This window comes from Trachypithecus francoisi, unplaced genomic scaffold, assembly GCF_009764315.1.
Source record: "Trachypithecus francoisi isolate TF-2019V2 unplaced genomic scaffold, Tfra_2.0 Lachesis_group2, whole genome shotgun sequence".
Classification (NCBI taxonomy): domain Eukaryota; kingdom Metazoa; phylum Chordata; class Mammalia; order Primates; family Cercopithecidae; genus Trachypithecus; species Trachypithecus francoisi.
In genome coordinates, this window is record NW_022681465.1 from 73,655,365 (window position 1) to 73,670,529 (window position 15,165).

The 15,165-nt window shown below is 40.6% G+C and overlaps 2 protein-coding genes across 4 annotated transcripts in view; both read right to left on the reverse strand.

Moving 5' to 3' along the window:
* Positions 1–4,642, reverse strand: part of C9 (complement C9) — an 87,247-nt gene extending 82,605 nt beyond the window's left edge. Inside the window, exon 1 of the mRNA XM_033179435.1 lies at positions 4,452–4,642. Within this exon, the coding sequence (XP_033035326.1) occupies positions 4,452–4,528 (77 nt within the window). The 5' untranslated portion in view covers positions 4,529–4,642. The remainder of the gene's footprint in view (positions 1–4,451) is intronic.
* An 8,161-nt stretch (positions 4,643–12,803) lies between these two features.
* DAB2 (DAB adaptor protein 2) overlaps positions 12,804–15,165 on the reverse strand; it is a 52,786-nt gene continuing 50,424 nt past the window's right edge. For 2 of the 3 annotated variants that reach the window (XM_033179438.1, XM_033179436.1), the window contains one exon: positions 12,806–14,563. The gene's annotated coding sequence lies outside the window, so the exon portion shown is untranslated. Of the gene's footprint in view, positions 14,564–15,165 lie in introns of all 3 variants that reach the window. The other variant, XM_033179437.1, reaches the window with a different exon arrangement.

Here is a 15,165-nt window from a genome sequence, read left to right on the forward strand (position 1 = left end):
TTGCATGGAATATAAAAATGAAAAACTTAGGAGAATATAACCAAAGTAGGAGGAAAAAGTGACATTTTAAATATCTTCAGTTTGTTAAATATCCAAAACTTTTCTATTAATGAATGTTTGGATATTTTCCAGATTGTTGAGATGAATTGAATTAAAGTAAATTAAATAATAATTGCTAACATTTGTGAGCGCTTATATGTGTCAGGAATTCTTTCCTTAAGCCTTTATATTATCACCTCACTTAATTCTTATATCATCCCTTAAATATCTACTACTATTATTATTATTACACTTTAAAGATGAGGACCTGAGCCACAGAGATGGTAAGGAATTGCCCTCAGATTAGACAGCAGCTACTTGGTGGCAGAGTAGGAATTGAAACCCAGACAACTTCTCTCCAGAGCCCAGGTAACTAGTCACTTTCAGGCCTTCTAATCCCCAGTCTACTACACCTTAGCTATTTAAAAAGTGAAGAATAAATTAAATATGTAAATAACTCCACTAAAACATACCAAGTAAAGTCAAAGGATGAATGACAAACAGGGAAAAATATTTGTAATTCATATCAGAGACAAGACTAATTTATGACTTGATCATAGAAATATGTAAGAGAAAGACAGGAGACTCAATAGAACAATGGACAAAGGGAATGAATAGTTCGCAAAGAAAAACATACATATGGCCTTTAAGTGTATGAAAAAATGTGCAATCTGACTCAATAAGAGAAAGGCAAATTAAAACCATGCCGAAATAACTTTTTTTTTTTAAACCTATGAGGTTGACAAATATCAAAAGGTTGGCCTACAGTTGCTATGGCAAGGCTGTGAGAAACAAGTACTCTCTTACCCTGCTGGTGAAAATGCAAAATAATACAAATAGGGCAATTTTAGCACTGTCACAAAGTGATTAGCTTTTGACTCAGATCACTCTGGGAATTAATCCTCAGGTATACCTAACCACTTATAGAATGATACATAAACAAGGATATTCATTGCAAAATTATTTCTAGTGCAAAAGATCGGAAACACCCAAATGTTCATCAGTAAGAATTAATCAGCTATGAGAATGAGGAAGCTCCCTCATACTGACTCAGAAAGTTATCCAGGATATGCCATTAAAAAAAAAAAAAAAAAGGGAAAGTAAAAGATAGTATATATAATATGATTATCATTTGAAAAAGACTGGGAGAGAATAAGATTACATATGAGTCTATGGTTTAAATCTACAAAAGAACTACTGGAAGGATACTCAGAAACTCATATATGTGACAACCTGTAGAGGTAGGATCAGGTGGGAGTGAAGAAGTGTTTTTAAAACACTTTATACATACTTTAATATACGTTACATATAATAACGCAAACCTCACAGAAAGTCATGAGTGGGGAAAGTAAGATATTCAATGTGTACCTTGTTTTATTTTTGATCTTTGAACCATGTGCATATTTTGTTATTTACAAATTAGAGAGAAAAAGTACTGATAGGTAACTCACAGAGCACTTCCTGTTTACCTGGCACTGTGTAAGCATGTTGTTTTTGTTATCTCAGGGATTCCTCACAGCGGGACACATTATTTTTCCCACTTAGCAGGTGAGGGACAGGTTTAGAGAAGTTAAAGAATTTACTTAAGGCGCAGAGCCAGTAAATTGTGGTGCCTGGGATCAAATCCAGGCTGCCTGGCTCCAGAAGCAGTGCTCTGAGCTACTAATCTACTCTCAGGGTGGTTTTTAACATTGATGGTCTACCTTGAGAAACATAAGAGATGACGTCCCCCTCATGGCCAGTTCTCATGGGCACATTAATCTTGGTTTAAAAAAAAAAAAAAAGACGAAGAAAAAAGAAAAGAAAAAAACAGTAGCTAGAAATCCCTGACAGTTCTCCAGTAATAATAGGTCACTGTAGCTGTGGCGTAAGATGTCTTCAGCCATGGGAGAGCCCTGAAGGCTAGCTGTAATTCCAACCCTTCCTTCCTAAAGAAGAAAGATATCAAAGTGAAAGCACAGCAAAGTTATTATTTTTTTAAATACCTGACATTTATTAAGTTCTTACCATGCACCAGGCACAGATGTCATAAGTACATTACATGTATACCTATTTAATGTTCACAACAAAAACCTTATTAGATAGATGTTATCACTACCACTGTGACGAGCTGAATTGTGCCTGCCCGCCATCCCTGAAAGATATGTTGAAGTCCTAAACCCCAGATAATTATTTGGTCTTAAGTATCAAATAAGATTGGGACCTTATTTGGAAATAGGGTCTTTACAGAGGTAATGAAGTTAAAATGACATCGTTAGGGTGGGTCCTAATCCAATCTGACTGGTGTCCTTTTAAAAAGGGGACATTGTTATAAAGACGCACACAATGCGAAGATGATGTGAAGATGGCCTTGTGATGATAGAGACAGAGACTGAAATGAGAGACCTGAAACCAAAAAACAAAATACAAAGGAGTGCTGGCCACCACCAGAAACTAGGAGGGACTCTTCCCAGAGTATCCGAGGGAGCACGGCCCTGCCAACACCTTGATTTCAGACTTCTAGCCTCCAGAACTGTGAGACAATACATTTCTTTTGTTTGAAGCCATCCAGCTTGTGGTGCTTTGTTACGGTAGTCCCGGGACATAAATAAAACCACATCTTACAGACGAGGGAACCCAGGTACAGAGAGGCCAAGCAACCCGCCCAAACTGACACTGTTGGTAAGTAATGGGGCCTCGACCTGAGCCTGGGAAGTCTAGCTTCAGAGGAATGCTTTATTCTCAGGGTAAATTTATATTTTTAAAAGTTATTTTGCAATTTTCTGTTAGCTATTATTCAAACAAATCATCTCACTTCATGACTGAGGTCTCTGAACACTCTGTTTTGACTTCAACCTCCGTCAAAGGGCAAAGCACAGAGCGTTCAGAGCAGGGCAACCCGGGCAAACTCAAGAGGGCATAGCAATGGGAGCCCACGAAGCCACACCAAACTCAGCCGTGCAGCTGCTGGAGCTGGGGTCCAGCTAAGGAGGCTTTCCGGTTCTCCCTGAAACAGCTGAGTGTGGCCAGGACCCAGGGGGTAGGCACTTCAAAGCAACAGAAGCTTCCCCACAGCCTCTCATTTTTGATCAGCAGGAGATGCAATCTAGGAATGTGGGTTGTTTGAATTATTATTATTATTATTATTTTTAGCTTAAGACAGGGTCAGGTGAAGTTCAAGAGAGCTAAAGCAACTTGGAGGAACTGCCTTTCCACATTCCTTTTGTGCCCAGATGCCCACTAAACAAAAATATGTCCTGAATGGTACAATGCTTTACAGATAATATGGAAAGAGGAGGGATGAAGGAAAGGTCTGGTCGAGCACTGGATGCAGGGCCCATGTTTCTCTGTCTAGCACCTCTGGGTGCCCCCTCCTGAAAGATGCCACCCTGTGAATAACCCACTTGGTGAGTGGAGCCCAGGCTGAACGGTGGCTTCCAACTGCAGCCAAGAGGCAAGCGAAGATGTACTGGAGACAGACATCAAAGTTCAAAACAGCATTTGGGTAAACCAAGAGTCAAATGACCAACGGGGAATTAGAAGCAGATTATGGTTATGTCTGAGCAGAGGAACAGGGCCTGGGCAGACATTTCTCCCCAGCCATACTGCTGAAGTGAGGAATATTTCAGTACTTTCACCAGGACAGATCATCCTGTATTGAATTACACAGTTCGATGTCTACTCCGATGACTCCAGGTTGGAAGGAAGGATGCCTCATGTGACCCTAACCTCCACCATTTCTCGCTACAGTGTAGGTGTTCAATAAACACTTACTATCTGGGTGATTTGTTTCCTGGGTGACTTGCCATAGGCTTTGCATTCCCGATTAGGATCAGAGAAAAAGGAGAAAAAGTGTCTTTGGTCAAAGCCTGAGTGACAGGTCTGCATCACCGCAATTCTGGAATGGAAGAAATACGACCTAAATCCCAAATGGCCCTAAACAAAACGCATGCCTCTGAATACAACTCAGGATGTCAAGGAAAAGAAACAAAATAGTTAACCTTTGCCTAAGGTGGAGGCAAAAGGGTGATGTATCCAAATGTTAAAGGGGTCAGACATTGAGGCAGAGCGAGGGAAAGATTAATTTCCTTAATTTTAAACTTCTTAGACATCAGGCACTAATAAACCCAGGTTTACCACACACTGGTGAAAACAAGCTTTATTTTATAATTCCAAATATTTAAAGAATACCTCAATCTTAACATTTGAGTGTCTTATTGAAAATAAATACCCAGAAACAGCAGCACATTTCCATAGAAAACTTGCAAAGATGCACCCTATGTATTTTCTTATCTTTTTTCAAAGTTTAAATGCTAGGGCTCTGTATATTGCAATGTGGATTAACACTGTTATGTACTTTGCTGCTAAAAAGACCTTGAAATGCTAATCCTACAAGAAACTTCCAGAGACAAGCAGAAAAGTAACTGACTCACCTGGGCGTGTACTCTGCTGTGAGGACGCTTATTTCTAAAATGCAGATTGCAGCTGCAAAGCTCCAGCAGGCTGACATGCTGTTCTTGCTGGGTGGCTACGAGTGGGGTGGCAGAGCAGGTCGGGTAAGGCATTTATTTGCAAAGGGCCAGAGGACAGGGAACAAGTATTGTTTGTCTGCATTCAGGGTTTTTGTCAATTTGGGTGGCCTGGGTACTGAAGTCCAACCAAAGGAGAATCATTTTTGTAATTCTTGGCCTCCTGCTTTCTCATATTGACAAGCAGATGTAGGGCAATGGGCCTGTGAATGCTGAAGTCCCTAAGATGGGGAGCAGTGCTGTGTGAAACGGAAACAAAGGCCGGATCACCTGACGTCAGGAGTTCGAGACCAGCCTGGCAAACATGGTGAAACCCCATCTCTACTAAAAATACAAAAAATTAGCCAGGCATGGTGGTGGGCTCCTGTAATCCCAGCTACTTTGGAGGCTGAGGCAGAAGGATCGCTTGAATCTGGGAGGCAGAGGTTGCGGTGAGCCAAGGTGGGGGCCACTGAACTCCAGCCTGGGCAACAAGAGCAAAATTCTGGCAAAAACAAACAAACAACAACAAAAAAAAACCAAAAAAAAACCCAGAAACAAAAATGAAGAACCCCCGGCAGTTCTTATTTTGCAAGACTCGAGGGGTTGGGTGGAATATGAAGGAGTATGCAATTTTGGGGAAAAAAAAAAAGCCTGTGGATGCTTCTCATGGAGGCATAAAGTCAAAGTTAGTAAAGAACTGCACTTAATGGAAAGGATGGCACAGACGTAGATGCTTCTTTTTTTTTTTTTTTAATCTGCAAATGGGCTATATGGGTTATTTCCATGTGAGCAAATGCATTTACAATCCTGGCTTTCCTTATAGGCAGAGTGGAACATTTTGAAGAATGAGATGTAAACTCCGGAAGGCATTAAGGGCATCCACCAGAAAGACTGGTCTCCTTATCTCAGCATCACACATGTCAACAAGATAGAATCTGAGATAGAAAACTTGTTCCTGCCCATGAAAAAGAATTTCCCCCTCACATTTCACGCTTCCCAGCACTTGTGGGAAGAGCAGTGCATTTTTGGTAACATCAGAGAATGTGAACATCACAACTGCTCTTAAAGCATTGACTGCAAAAATAGAATGACCTGGGGACTCTTGAGAACAGTAGTGATGGCTGCCCGCTGTCCGCTCAGCTCTAAGTTAATTGACTTGTGATGACACCCTGCATCCATGCTTTCAAAATCATGCTTTTGTGGTTCATTCTAACGTGTAGCCAGGGTTGAGATTGAGGATGACTACCTTGAGAAGAATGACATCAGATATCTCTGGATATAGTTCTTAAAGGGACTTCATCAGTATTGTTATTACCTATAGGTAAATTTCAAACATTAGCACATATAAAGACCTGCAAAACAAGGGGTGGGGTTGAGGGAAGACAGAATATACAGCTATTTTGTCCAGTACTGCCTTACCTTTTCCACTGATGTTCCTACCTGATGTAAAAGGTATCTACTTTCACCCACTTTCTTGGCCCCTCTCCTTTTTATGCAGAGAATTTGAGGTCTTTAATGGGACTGATCTCACCTCTTCCTGAACTTGCTGTGGAGTGTAGGCCATGCAGAACTGCCAAGTAACAAGATGATTCGAATGGGTGCCACAACTCTTGTAACTATGTCATGGGATGAGTCCATGCCTGAAAGACACTTCCTGTGAGTCTTGGCCAATAACAGGTGGGCTACATTTGGAAACAGTACAAATCTGTCAAATATGCTGTAGCAGGGCAGGCGCAGTGGTGCACCCCTATAATCCCAGCACTTTGGGAGGCAGACACGGGTGGATCACTTGAGGCCAGGAGTTTGAGACCAGCCTGGTCAACATGGTGAAACTTCATCTCTACTGAAAATACAAAAATTATCGGGGTGGGGTGGTGTGCTCCTGTAATCCCAGCTACTTGGGAGGCTGAAACATGAAAATTGCTTGATCCTGGGAGTCAAAGGTTGCAGTGAGCCAAGATGGCACCACTGCACTCCAGCCTGGACAACAGAGTGAGACGCAGTCTCAAAAAAAGAAAAATGCTGTAGCAATGTTGAGGGTTCTTTTTTTTTTTTTTTTGAGGCGGAGTCTCGCTCTGTCGCCCGGACTAGAGTGCAGTGGCCAGATCTCAGCTCACTGCAAGCTCTGCCTCCCGGGTTTACGCCATTCTCCTGCCTCAGCCTCCCGAGTAGCTGGGACTACAGGCGCCCGCCACCTCGCCCGGCTAGTTTTTGTATTTTTAGTAGAGACGGGGTTTCACCGTGTTAGCCAGGATGGTCTCGATCTCCTGACCTCGTGATCCGCCCATCTCGGCCTCCCAAAGTGCTGGGATTACAGGCTTGAGCCACCGCGCCCGGCCATGTTGAGGGTTCTTAAGAGGCCTCTCTGGACCCTATCAAGATAATTACGGAAATAAAGACAGAAAAGCAGTCAGAATGGGATGCTTTATACTAGATTTGATGCTAATTGATTAGAAATTGTGATGATTAGACTTGATAAGTTGATGTTAACTGAAGATTGACAGATCACCTGTCTCTTTGGAGACTAAATCAATGGAAGGGGGATGAGGGAGAGAGGGAATATTTTTGGTTGACTAGTTTGAATAGGGGGCTTTTCTGAATTGCTCAGTTGTATTTATTTTATCACCGTAGTTCAGGTTAAATGTAATGTAGAAAAATAATGAGAGCAATAAGGTATACTAATAGCATATTAATTATATATTATATATTGGCAATATATCATGTATTAGTCCATTTTCACGCTGCTACAAAGATACTACCTGACTGGCACGGTGGCTCACGCCTATAATCCCAGCACTTCGGGAGACCCAGGTGGGCAGATCACCTAAGGTCGGGTGTTCGAGACCAGCCTGGCCAACATGGTGAAACCCTGTCTCTACCAAAAATACAAAAAAATTAGCCAGGCATGGTGGTGGGTGACTGTAATCCCAGCTGCTTGGGAGACTGAGGCAAGAGAATTGCTTGAACCCAGAGTCGGAGGTTGCAGTGAGCCGAGACTGCACCACTGTACTCCAGACTTGGTGACAGAGTAGGACTCTGTCTCAAAAAAAAAAAAAAAAGATACCACCCGAGACTGGGTAATTTACAAACAAAAGTGGTTGAATTGACTCACAGTTCTGCATGGCTAGGGATGCCTCAGGAAACTTACAGCCATGGTGGAAGGTGAAAGGAAAGCAAGGCACGTGGTAAATGGCATTAGGAGAGAGCAAGAGTGAGGAAGTGCCACACTTTAAAACCATTAGCTGGCTGGGCATGGTGGCTCATGCCTGTAATCCCAGCACTTTGGGAGGCCGAGGTGGGTGAATCACCTGAGGTCAGGAGTTCAAGACCAGCCTGGCCAACATGGTGAAACCCTGTCTCTACTAAAAATACAAAAATTAGCTGGGCGTGGTGGCAGGCGCCTGTAATCTCAGTTACTCAGGAGGCTGAGGCAGGAGAATTGCTTGAACCCAGGAAGCGGAGGTTGCAGTAAGCCGAGATTGTGCTGTCACACTCCAGCCTGGGGGACAAGAGCAAGATTTTGTCTCAAAAACAAACCATTAGCTCTCATGAGAATTCATTCACTATCACAAAAACAGCACAGGGGAAACTGTCCCCTTGATCCAATCACCTCCCACCAGGTCCCTCCCTCAATATGTGGGGATTACAATTTGAGATGAGATTTGAGTGAGGACACAGAGCCAAATTATATTATATATTACATATTATAAATTATATAAGTATAATATATAGTATGTAATAATATATTACATGCTATAACACATACTTATAATATATAATCTATATATTATATAAATATATAAAATATATGAATAATATGCTTCACATTTTTATAATGCTTTTAACTCTTTCTTGTCCTTAACATTTATCATGTGTCTGACATGATTTGAAATGAGGCTTACGTTTCTGTGTGTATATCACAGAAATAAAGCATCATCATGCGTTAGACTAGAGTAGTGAACATAATAACATTTTCATTTGTATAACACTTAAAGGCTTCCAAATTACAAAATAAATGTTTATTGAACTTCTAATATGTGTCCGGCTATATATATATATATATATATATATATATATATGCAATTTCATTTAGTCCTCAAAATAACCTGTTTTACAGCTGAGGAAATGGAGACACACTGAGATTACATCATTTGTCCAGCATCAGCCAGGGATGAGTAACTGCAAATTTGTACTTGCTATATCTGGCTCCACCTCTCAGGCTTTTCCTACCTTGCTATCACTACTATTGTTATTATTTTAACTATGTCATGTTGCTTATAGGGTACTTTACTATAAAATTTCTTACTGAGTCCTGTCAACTCCATAGAAGGTAAGCTTTTATTCTAGTCTCACAGATTAGGCTCAGAGAAATACCTGCAAGGCTACACACACAGAAGAGGCAGGGGTGAGATTTGAACAAACCATGTCTTTAAACTCTGATTCCAGGGTTTTCCACTCTGCTGAGGGTTTTCACCAATCAGTTGCCATTTGTTTCCTTCTTAGTTTCAATTTTCTTGGGAACTTTGTGATAGTGAACTAAGTTTTTTGCTTAATAATACTTTTCCCAGTTTTTAAGGCAGACACAGGTATATGTACATTAAAACTCGGACCTGCAGGCAGAAACACTTAATTTTTACTGATTTGATATAAATGTGTTGAGGGTCATTTCCATTTGGCTCTTTTATAGTGATGGAAGCTGTTTCTTGAAAGTCGTTTAGCAGTAAGGGATCTTAGTGTACAGGGATCTCATTAGGAATGCCTGCCCCATTCCATAGCTGTTTCTTTCTGACTGTCCAAAGATCCACAGGTCTCGCAATACCACAGTGAAATTTTAGGGCTTCCACTTACAACATGTGTAGTCAGTGGAGATAACTAGACTCATTGAATAGAGAGAACTTGGAGATCACTGTCAATTGCAGGTTTTAGGTGTGTCTTATTTGCTGTTATGCCCCTCACATCTAGCATTGCGTCTAGCACATTTATGAATTACAAGCACTAACAGATGAATGAATGAATGCAGATTGGGAAAATGACATCCTTGTCCTTAAGGTCGAATGGTTAGGGCAGGGGAAGCATCAGAGCCCAGCTCTCTTCCTTGCTGGTTCTGTGCCATTTTCCTTCTAGCACTTTCAGATGAGCTCTTTTATAATGAAGGAGGAAAGAACAAATTTCTCTACTGAGTGGTTCTGGAGCCGTTTGTGAAGTTCAGTCGAGGTGATGGAAGTCTGGCTGTCCCTTTACAGTAATAAGGATTCCTGTGGCTTAGATCTGTTTACCATCACATGGAACTATGTAGGGCACACTTGATTACATTATAGCATTTCATTTTAAAGGAAGACTCAGCACAATTCTCTTCTCTTTTGAGGTTCTCAGTGTCTGTCTATGCCGTGTCCTACCCTTTTGTTCACCAATACTCTTGACTATTTGTATGACTCCCTCCCCACTCAGACTCCAGCCTCTTCTCCAGTCATTTCAGTATTTTCATGGGTGCCTCTCTGCCCTCCTCTTTTCTGATTTTGCCAACTCTATCAATATTTATCTTAATTCCATTCAGCCCTCTGCTATACCCCATTTCTATGGTGATCAGTTAGTCTAAGTAGGTACAAGTGGAGGCAGCATCGGACACACCCCAGAAGCATCCTCCACTCAATTCCAGCCCAGTCAGGTTACCCTGTAACTTTTAGAGCAGCAATGATTCGGCTTTCTTATAAGTAAGATAAAATAATGATTGAAATCAACCACGTGAATAAAGAGTTGAGAGAAAACTCCACAACCAATATCACGAGGAAAACTTAGTCATAAAGAATTTCAGAGTTGGGCTTTTTTCTTTTTTTCCTTCCATTTTTAACAACCTCATCTTTCATCTCTGCAGAAGGCCAGCTTCTTTGCCACTGAGCAGCCCACACCATAGTCTTGCTGAAGACAAGCACTTGTATGATTTCAGTACGTGGTAGCGGTTCAGTAATTAAATACAGGACACAATTCCAAGCAAGGGCAAATGAGGGGCTTGGCCACTCATCAGGTGAGATGACAAATGGCTGGCCCTTGTCCATCAGCATTGCTGTAATTACGACGTGTTAACAGAGCTGCTGCCAGTACATAGCCTTGTACATGTCCCTGTTGGTCATATCAGCCTAGAACATGAGTTTTAATTATTTTTAGCAGAAGGGAATTAGCTCAAAACATATCATTTCCCAGCAATAACTATTTGTTTTGTTATTTAGCAACCTCCTCACATGGTAATAGCTTAAATATTTACCAGGGGCTTTGGGGCAGCTTCCACCTTTTCCTGGTTTTTGTATTAAACCTATTCCGGGAATATGGGTCAGAGTCCTCACTCATCAGGTTATTCCAAGGCCAACCAAACTCCTGAGTTAGCTACATCCTCTGTTTCCCTCCCCGCCGCCTCCTTTTTCTTTTGCTTCCACCTCAGGAAAGACACAAAATTACCCTCTGGCTCTCTCTAGACACCACAGTTAATATTTTGATGGTAAAGTCTGAGATCAATGGATGAAAGGATCACTCTACTACAACACACAATGTTATAATAAAATACTGTGAAAAACACTCCCTTAAGAGTTGGGGTAGAGTGCAGCTTTTTTTAAAGCATGGATGTCAGTCTTGCCTGAGTAATACTTACAACAATAGATCCCACCTCAAAGGAGTATGAATGGCATCAACGGAATAAAGTTATTTTGCATAAATGGTAAAGTACTTCACAGATGCAAGATTATCTTGGGAAAGTCTATACCTCAGCCCTTTGTATTGCTTTTATGTGAGAAATTTAGGGGTATGCTGGCTGTTAAAGTTCAGCTTTTAGCTTAGATATATTTGATATGAAAAGGAAACTCTCTTTCCAAGATAATAGGGTCACCATGAAAAGTGGAACTTCTGGCACACAGGTGTGAATACCACTGCTTATTCAATAAATTAGTTATCCCTTGGTATCTGTGGAGGATTAGTTCCTGCAGATACCAAAATCTGTGGATACTCAGGTCCCTCATATAAAATGGCATATAACCTATGTACATTCTCTCATACACTTCAAATTATTTATAGATTACTTATAATAACTAATATAAATGCTGTGTAAATAGTTGTTATACTGGATTGTTTTTATTTGTATTATTTTAATTGCTGCATTATTTTTATTTTATTGTATTTTCTATTCACATACTTTCCACTTGTGGCTGGTTGAATCTGCAGATGTGAAATCTGAGGTTAGGAGAGCTGACTGTATAAGGAACAGGTGTGTTTCCACTTTGCAGGGACACTTCAGTAACTGCCGCTCTCTGCTTGATCAACAGTAGTTCGTACTGCGCCGAAAGGCTTGTCCTCCTCTTGTACACAACAGCAAGTTAACCTCTGGCAAGATCTCACAGATTAAACCACGTGGAGATAACACACAGGCTCAACGGGTTAGAAGCATTGCAGAGCACCTGGATAAGCCAGATAATTTGTGCAACATGGTCTTATCAGCAGCCTTCTCTAGCTCATCTGTGGCTTTACTTTCAGTTCTCCTGGAACCTGCTTTTGTATGGAGTGTATTTCTATTCCACCTCACTATTGTTAGAAAGAGATCCAATGTTTCGGTCAAGGAGAAAGGTAAGGCAGAAATAAGGAACATTCCAAAATAGTATACACCAATAGATAATCCTTCCCCAAAATGTTGTCTTATTCCTCAGAGAAGTTAGGTTTAACACCAAGACTTCAACATCTAAGCAAAGCCCACCTTGGGATTCTCTTTCTTTTAGTTGCAGGTCTTTTTAAAATGAATGAGCACCTTGAACTTTTATACTAGGTGAGAGAGTTTAAGAGCGTCCTAATGTTAAAAACATCTGTTCATCAGCCCGCTCATCTCATGCAACAGCTCTCCAGAGGGGCCTATGCCAGCCTAGAGCAGTCCACACAGTTGTGTCTTGGTGAGGTCAAATATGACTGAATAAAAAACAAGAGGCAGCCAAGGGTAAAAGGCATGAACCAATAGTGCACTAATGAGTGATTTAAGCTGAGGTTGTTCTGGTACAGGTCTACTAGTCTTCCTTACACTCCCAGAAAGGGAGTGTGTGTGGGTTTGAGAGAGAAGAAGGTGCTGAAATAGATCAGATGGTAATTTACTCATGGTCCTATTTCATGGATTTCCACTTTCTCTTCATTGTTGTGACAATCCAGAATGCATGATAGCTAACGTTTTCTCCACTTCAGACTGGTATGTTTTATAGCTTGCCTCTAATGTCAACTCAAAGCAGGTAGAATAAACCGATGGTACCACATGATATTCTGCCACTCCAGTTTATTGAAATGGGTAAATTTATAGCTTTATTTGCATACAGAAAAGTGCATGAGAAAATAAGTATGTACAAAACAGTTGTGTGGCTGATCATGACTTTCAAAAATTCAACTACCTAGAAATAGTTACCTCCAGTTTACCACATTTAGGTATTTGGACATTTAAAGTACTATTTCAAGTCTGTGTTTATAGTGACTGAGTAGGAAGCTGATAAAAAATTATGCCATATATGATCAGCTATTACCACTAAACATAAAACCACAGGACTTTCTACTTGGGGCTAGTCAATAGAGGGTCATGTGGCCACTGTCTTGTTTAGCTTCTGAGCATCACCCTCTTCTTCCCCCTCAAGGTAACATTGGATGTGGTTGATGAACTCCCACAAGAACCTGAGCATTAAGGGTCAAGAGACAACATTAAAAACCCAACATAAACGAAACAAAACAAACTTATTTTGACAAGAATAAACCCTTCAGATTTGTGCTCACAACAGGACTGAAAATGAACTGGGAACGTTTCCAAGTTACGAGGAGACAAATATTGCAGACATTAGATTTTCAATGGTGACCCCAAACATTTGTTCTACAACTTTTTCCTCCCCACTTATCTTCCTACTAACGATGATGAGATTGTGGCTGCAAGAAGATTTTCCAGTTACTTGTTAAAGTCCTAGCACGACCCCAGATAAGCACCTAATGTGTCTGTCACAATCACATTTAGCTGATATGTTGCTCTGCAAAATAGAGTCCTTTGTTGCTGAGTTGAGTTCAATTTCTCTTGAACATTAACTGCTCTTCTGGAACTTCAGCTCAAGAGAATGGCCTCCTCTTCCACAGGAAGGATATAAGTTGTGCCCATTTGCAATTCTAGTTCTTGGGACTAGCAATTACCGAGAATGAAGAGAGACTCCAGAGCTGTCTGTGAATCTATATATATATATATATATATATATATATATTTGCCCTGTGAGAATCTCTGTTGCTTGTGAAAGGGTGGTAATGCTACTTGAACCCAGGAGCAAAACTGACTGAAAAAAGAATCAGGAAAAAAGGGAGAGGAGAGATGAACAATGCTCTTCCCTCATTTGCAATGGCTAGCAAGAGATGGGAGAAAAGGACAATCTTGGCCTTGGGAGAAACTGATCTTCAGAAAGAAGAGAAGCTATCTTTTTAAAAAGGTCCTTAAGTGGTTAGATTCCAAAGTGTCTAAGGAGAAGTTGTAGTTGCTTCAATTTTACTTTAGAAATTCTCTGTAACTGATGGTCTGAAGCAAGATTTCTTTTAAGAAGGTGCCTTGTTCTATCATAACCTTTGGGTTTTATGCTCTGAAACAGAACCCCCGAACAACTTTGAACAATAAGGATTTGAAAATTTATTCAAAACACTATGAGATGAAGGGATGTGGTGGCTGCGTCTCCCAACCAGAGGGCAGAAGGCAGGTGTTCTGGAATGTTCCAGGGACACAATAGGAAGGGTTCAGTAGGAAAACTACTGTACTTCATTTACACTTAAGCTAGAGAGTTTAGGATCTTAATTTAATTAAAGCCATAGATTCAGTTTAGCTTTAACCTTGACAGAAAGTGAAAAGCATTTTACAGGTAGAAGAGGCAATGAGAAATAAGGCAACAGATAATATATCAAAGCTGGAACAAAGGCAGAAATCAGGACATGTCTGGCTATCAGCTTTGTTTTTGACTACTAAGGCCAACCTTTTTATTCCTCCGGATGGTCTGCAGACCAAGTTCCTAGAGAGGTATGGAGAAGAAAGAAACCTGTGGTTAGAATTTTTGAACTGAATATCAACGTATTAAATATCAAGTCATTATTAAAGATGTCAGTAATACTATCTCCTAGGGCTGATGTGAGGATTGACGAAGATGATAAATGTAGAGCATCTAATAAAATGATTAGCGCAAGTGCTCAACAATGTTAGTTATTTTATTCCATGAGAGTTCCCCTTACCCAATCTATTGATGTAGCAGGTTGACCTAAACTATCCTTCCTTCATGACCTAAAGAAGAAAGGACTGCCAAAGAGAAGTCTAGTTCATTCAATTTAGTCCATACAATCCATCTTGACTCCCAGTGTAGTTTACTTCTTCTATCAGTTTGGGTGTATCTCCCCTTGAGTGGAAGGTGAGAATGAGTCTCTAGTAAGACTTCTAGCTCTTAAATATCTACTATACTGCTTTATTATCTTTAGGATCACCTGCACTCTTGTTAAAAGGAAGCATTTCCTTGGCACCAAAGAGAAATTCCTTAGGGCTGCGGTAGGACACAGGAATTTGCATTTTTAATGATTTACCCAGTTTTCTGAAGCAGTTTATGGAAAGATACTATAGGAAACA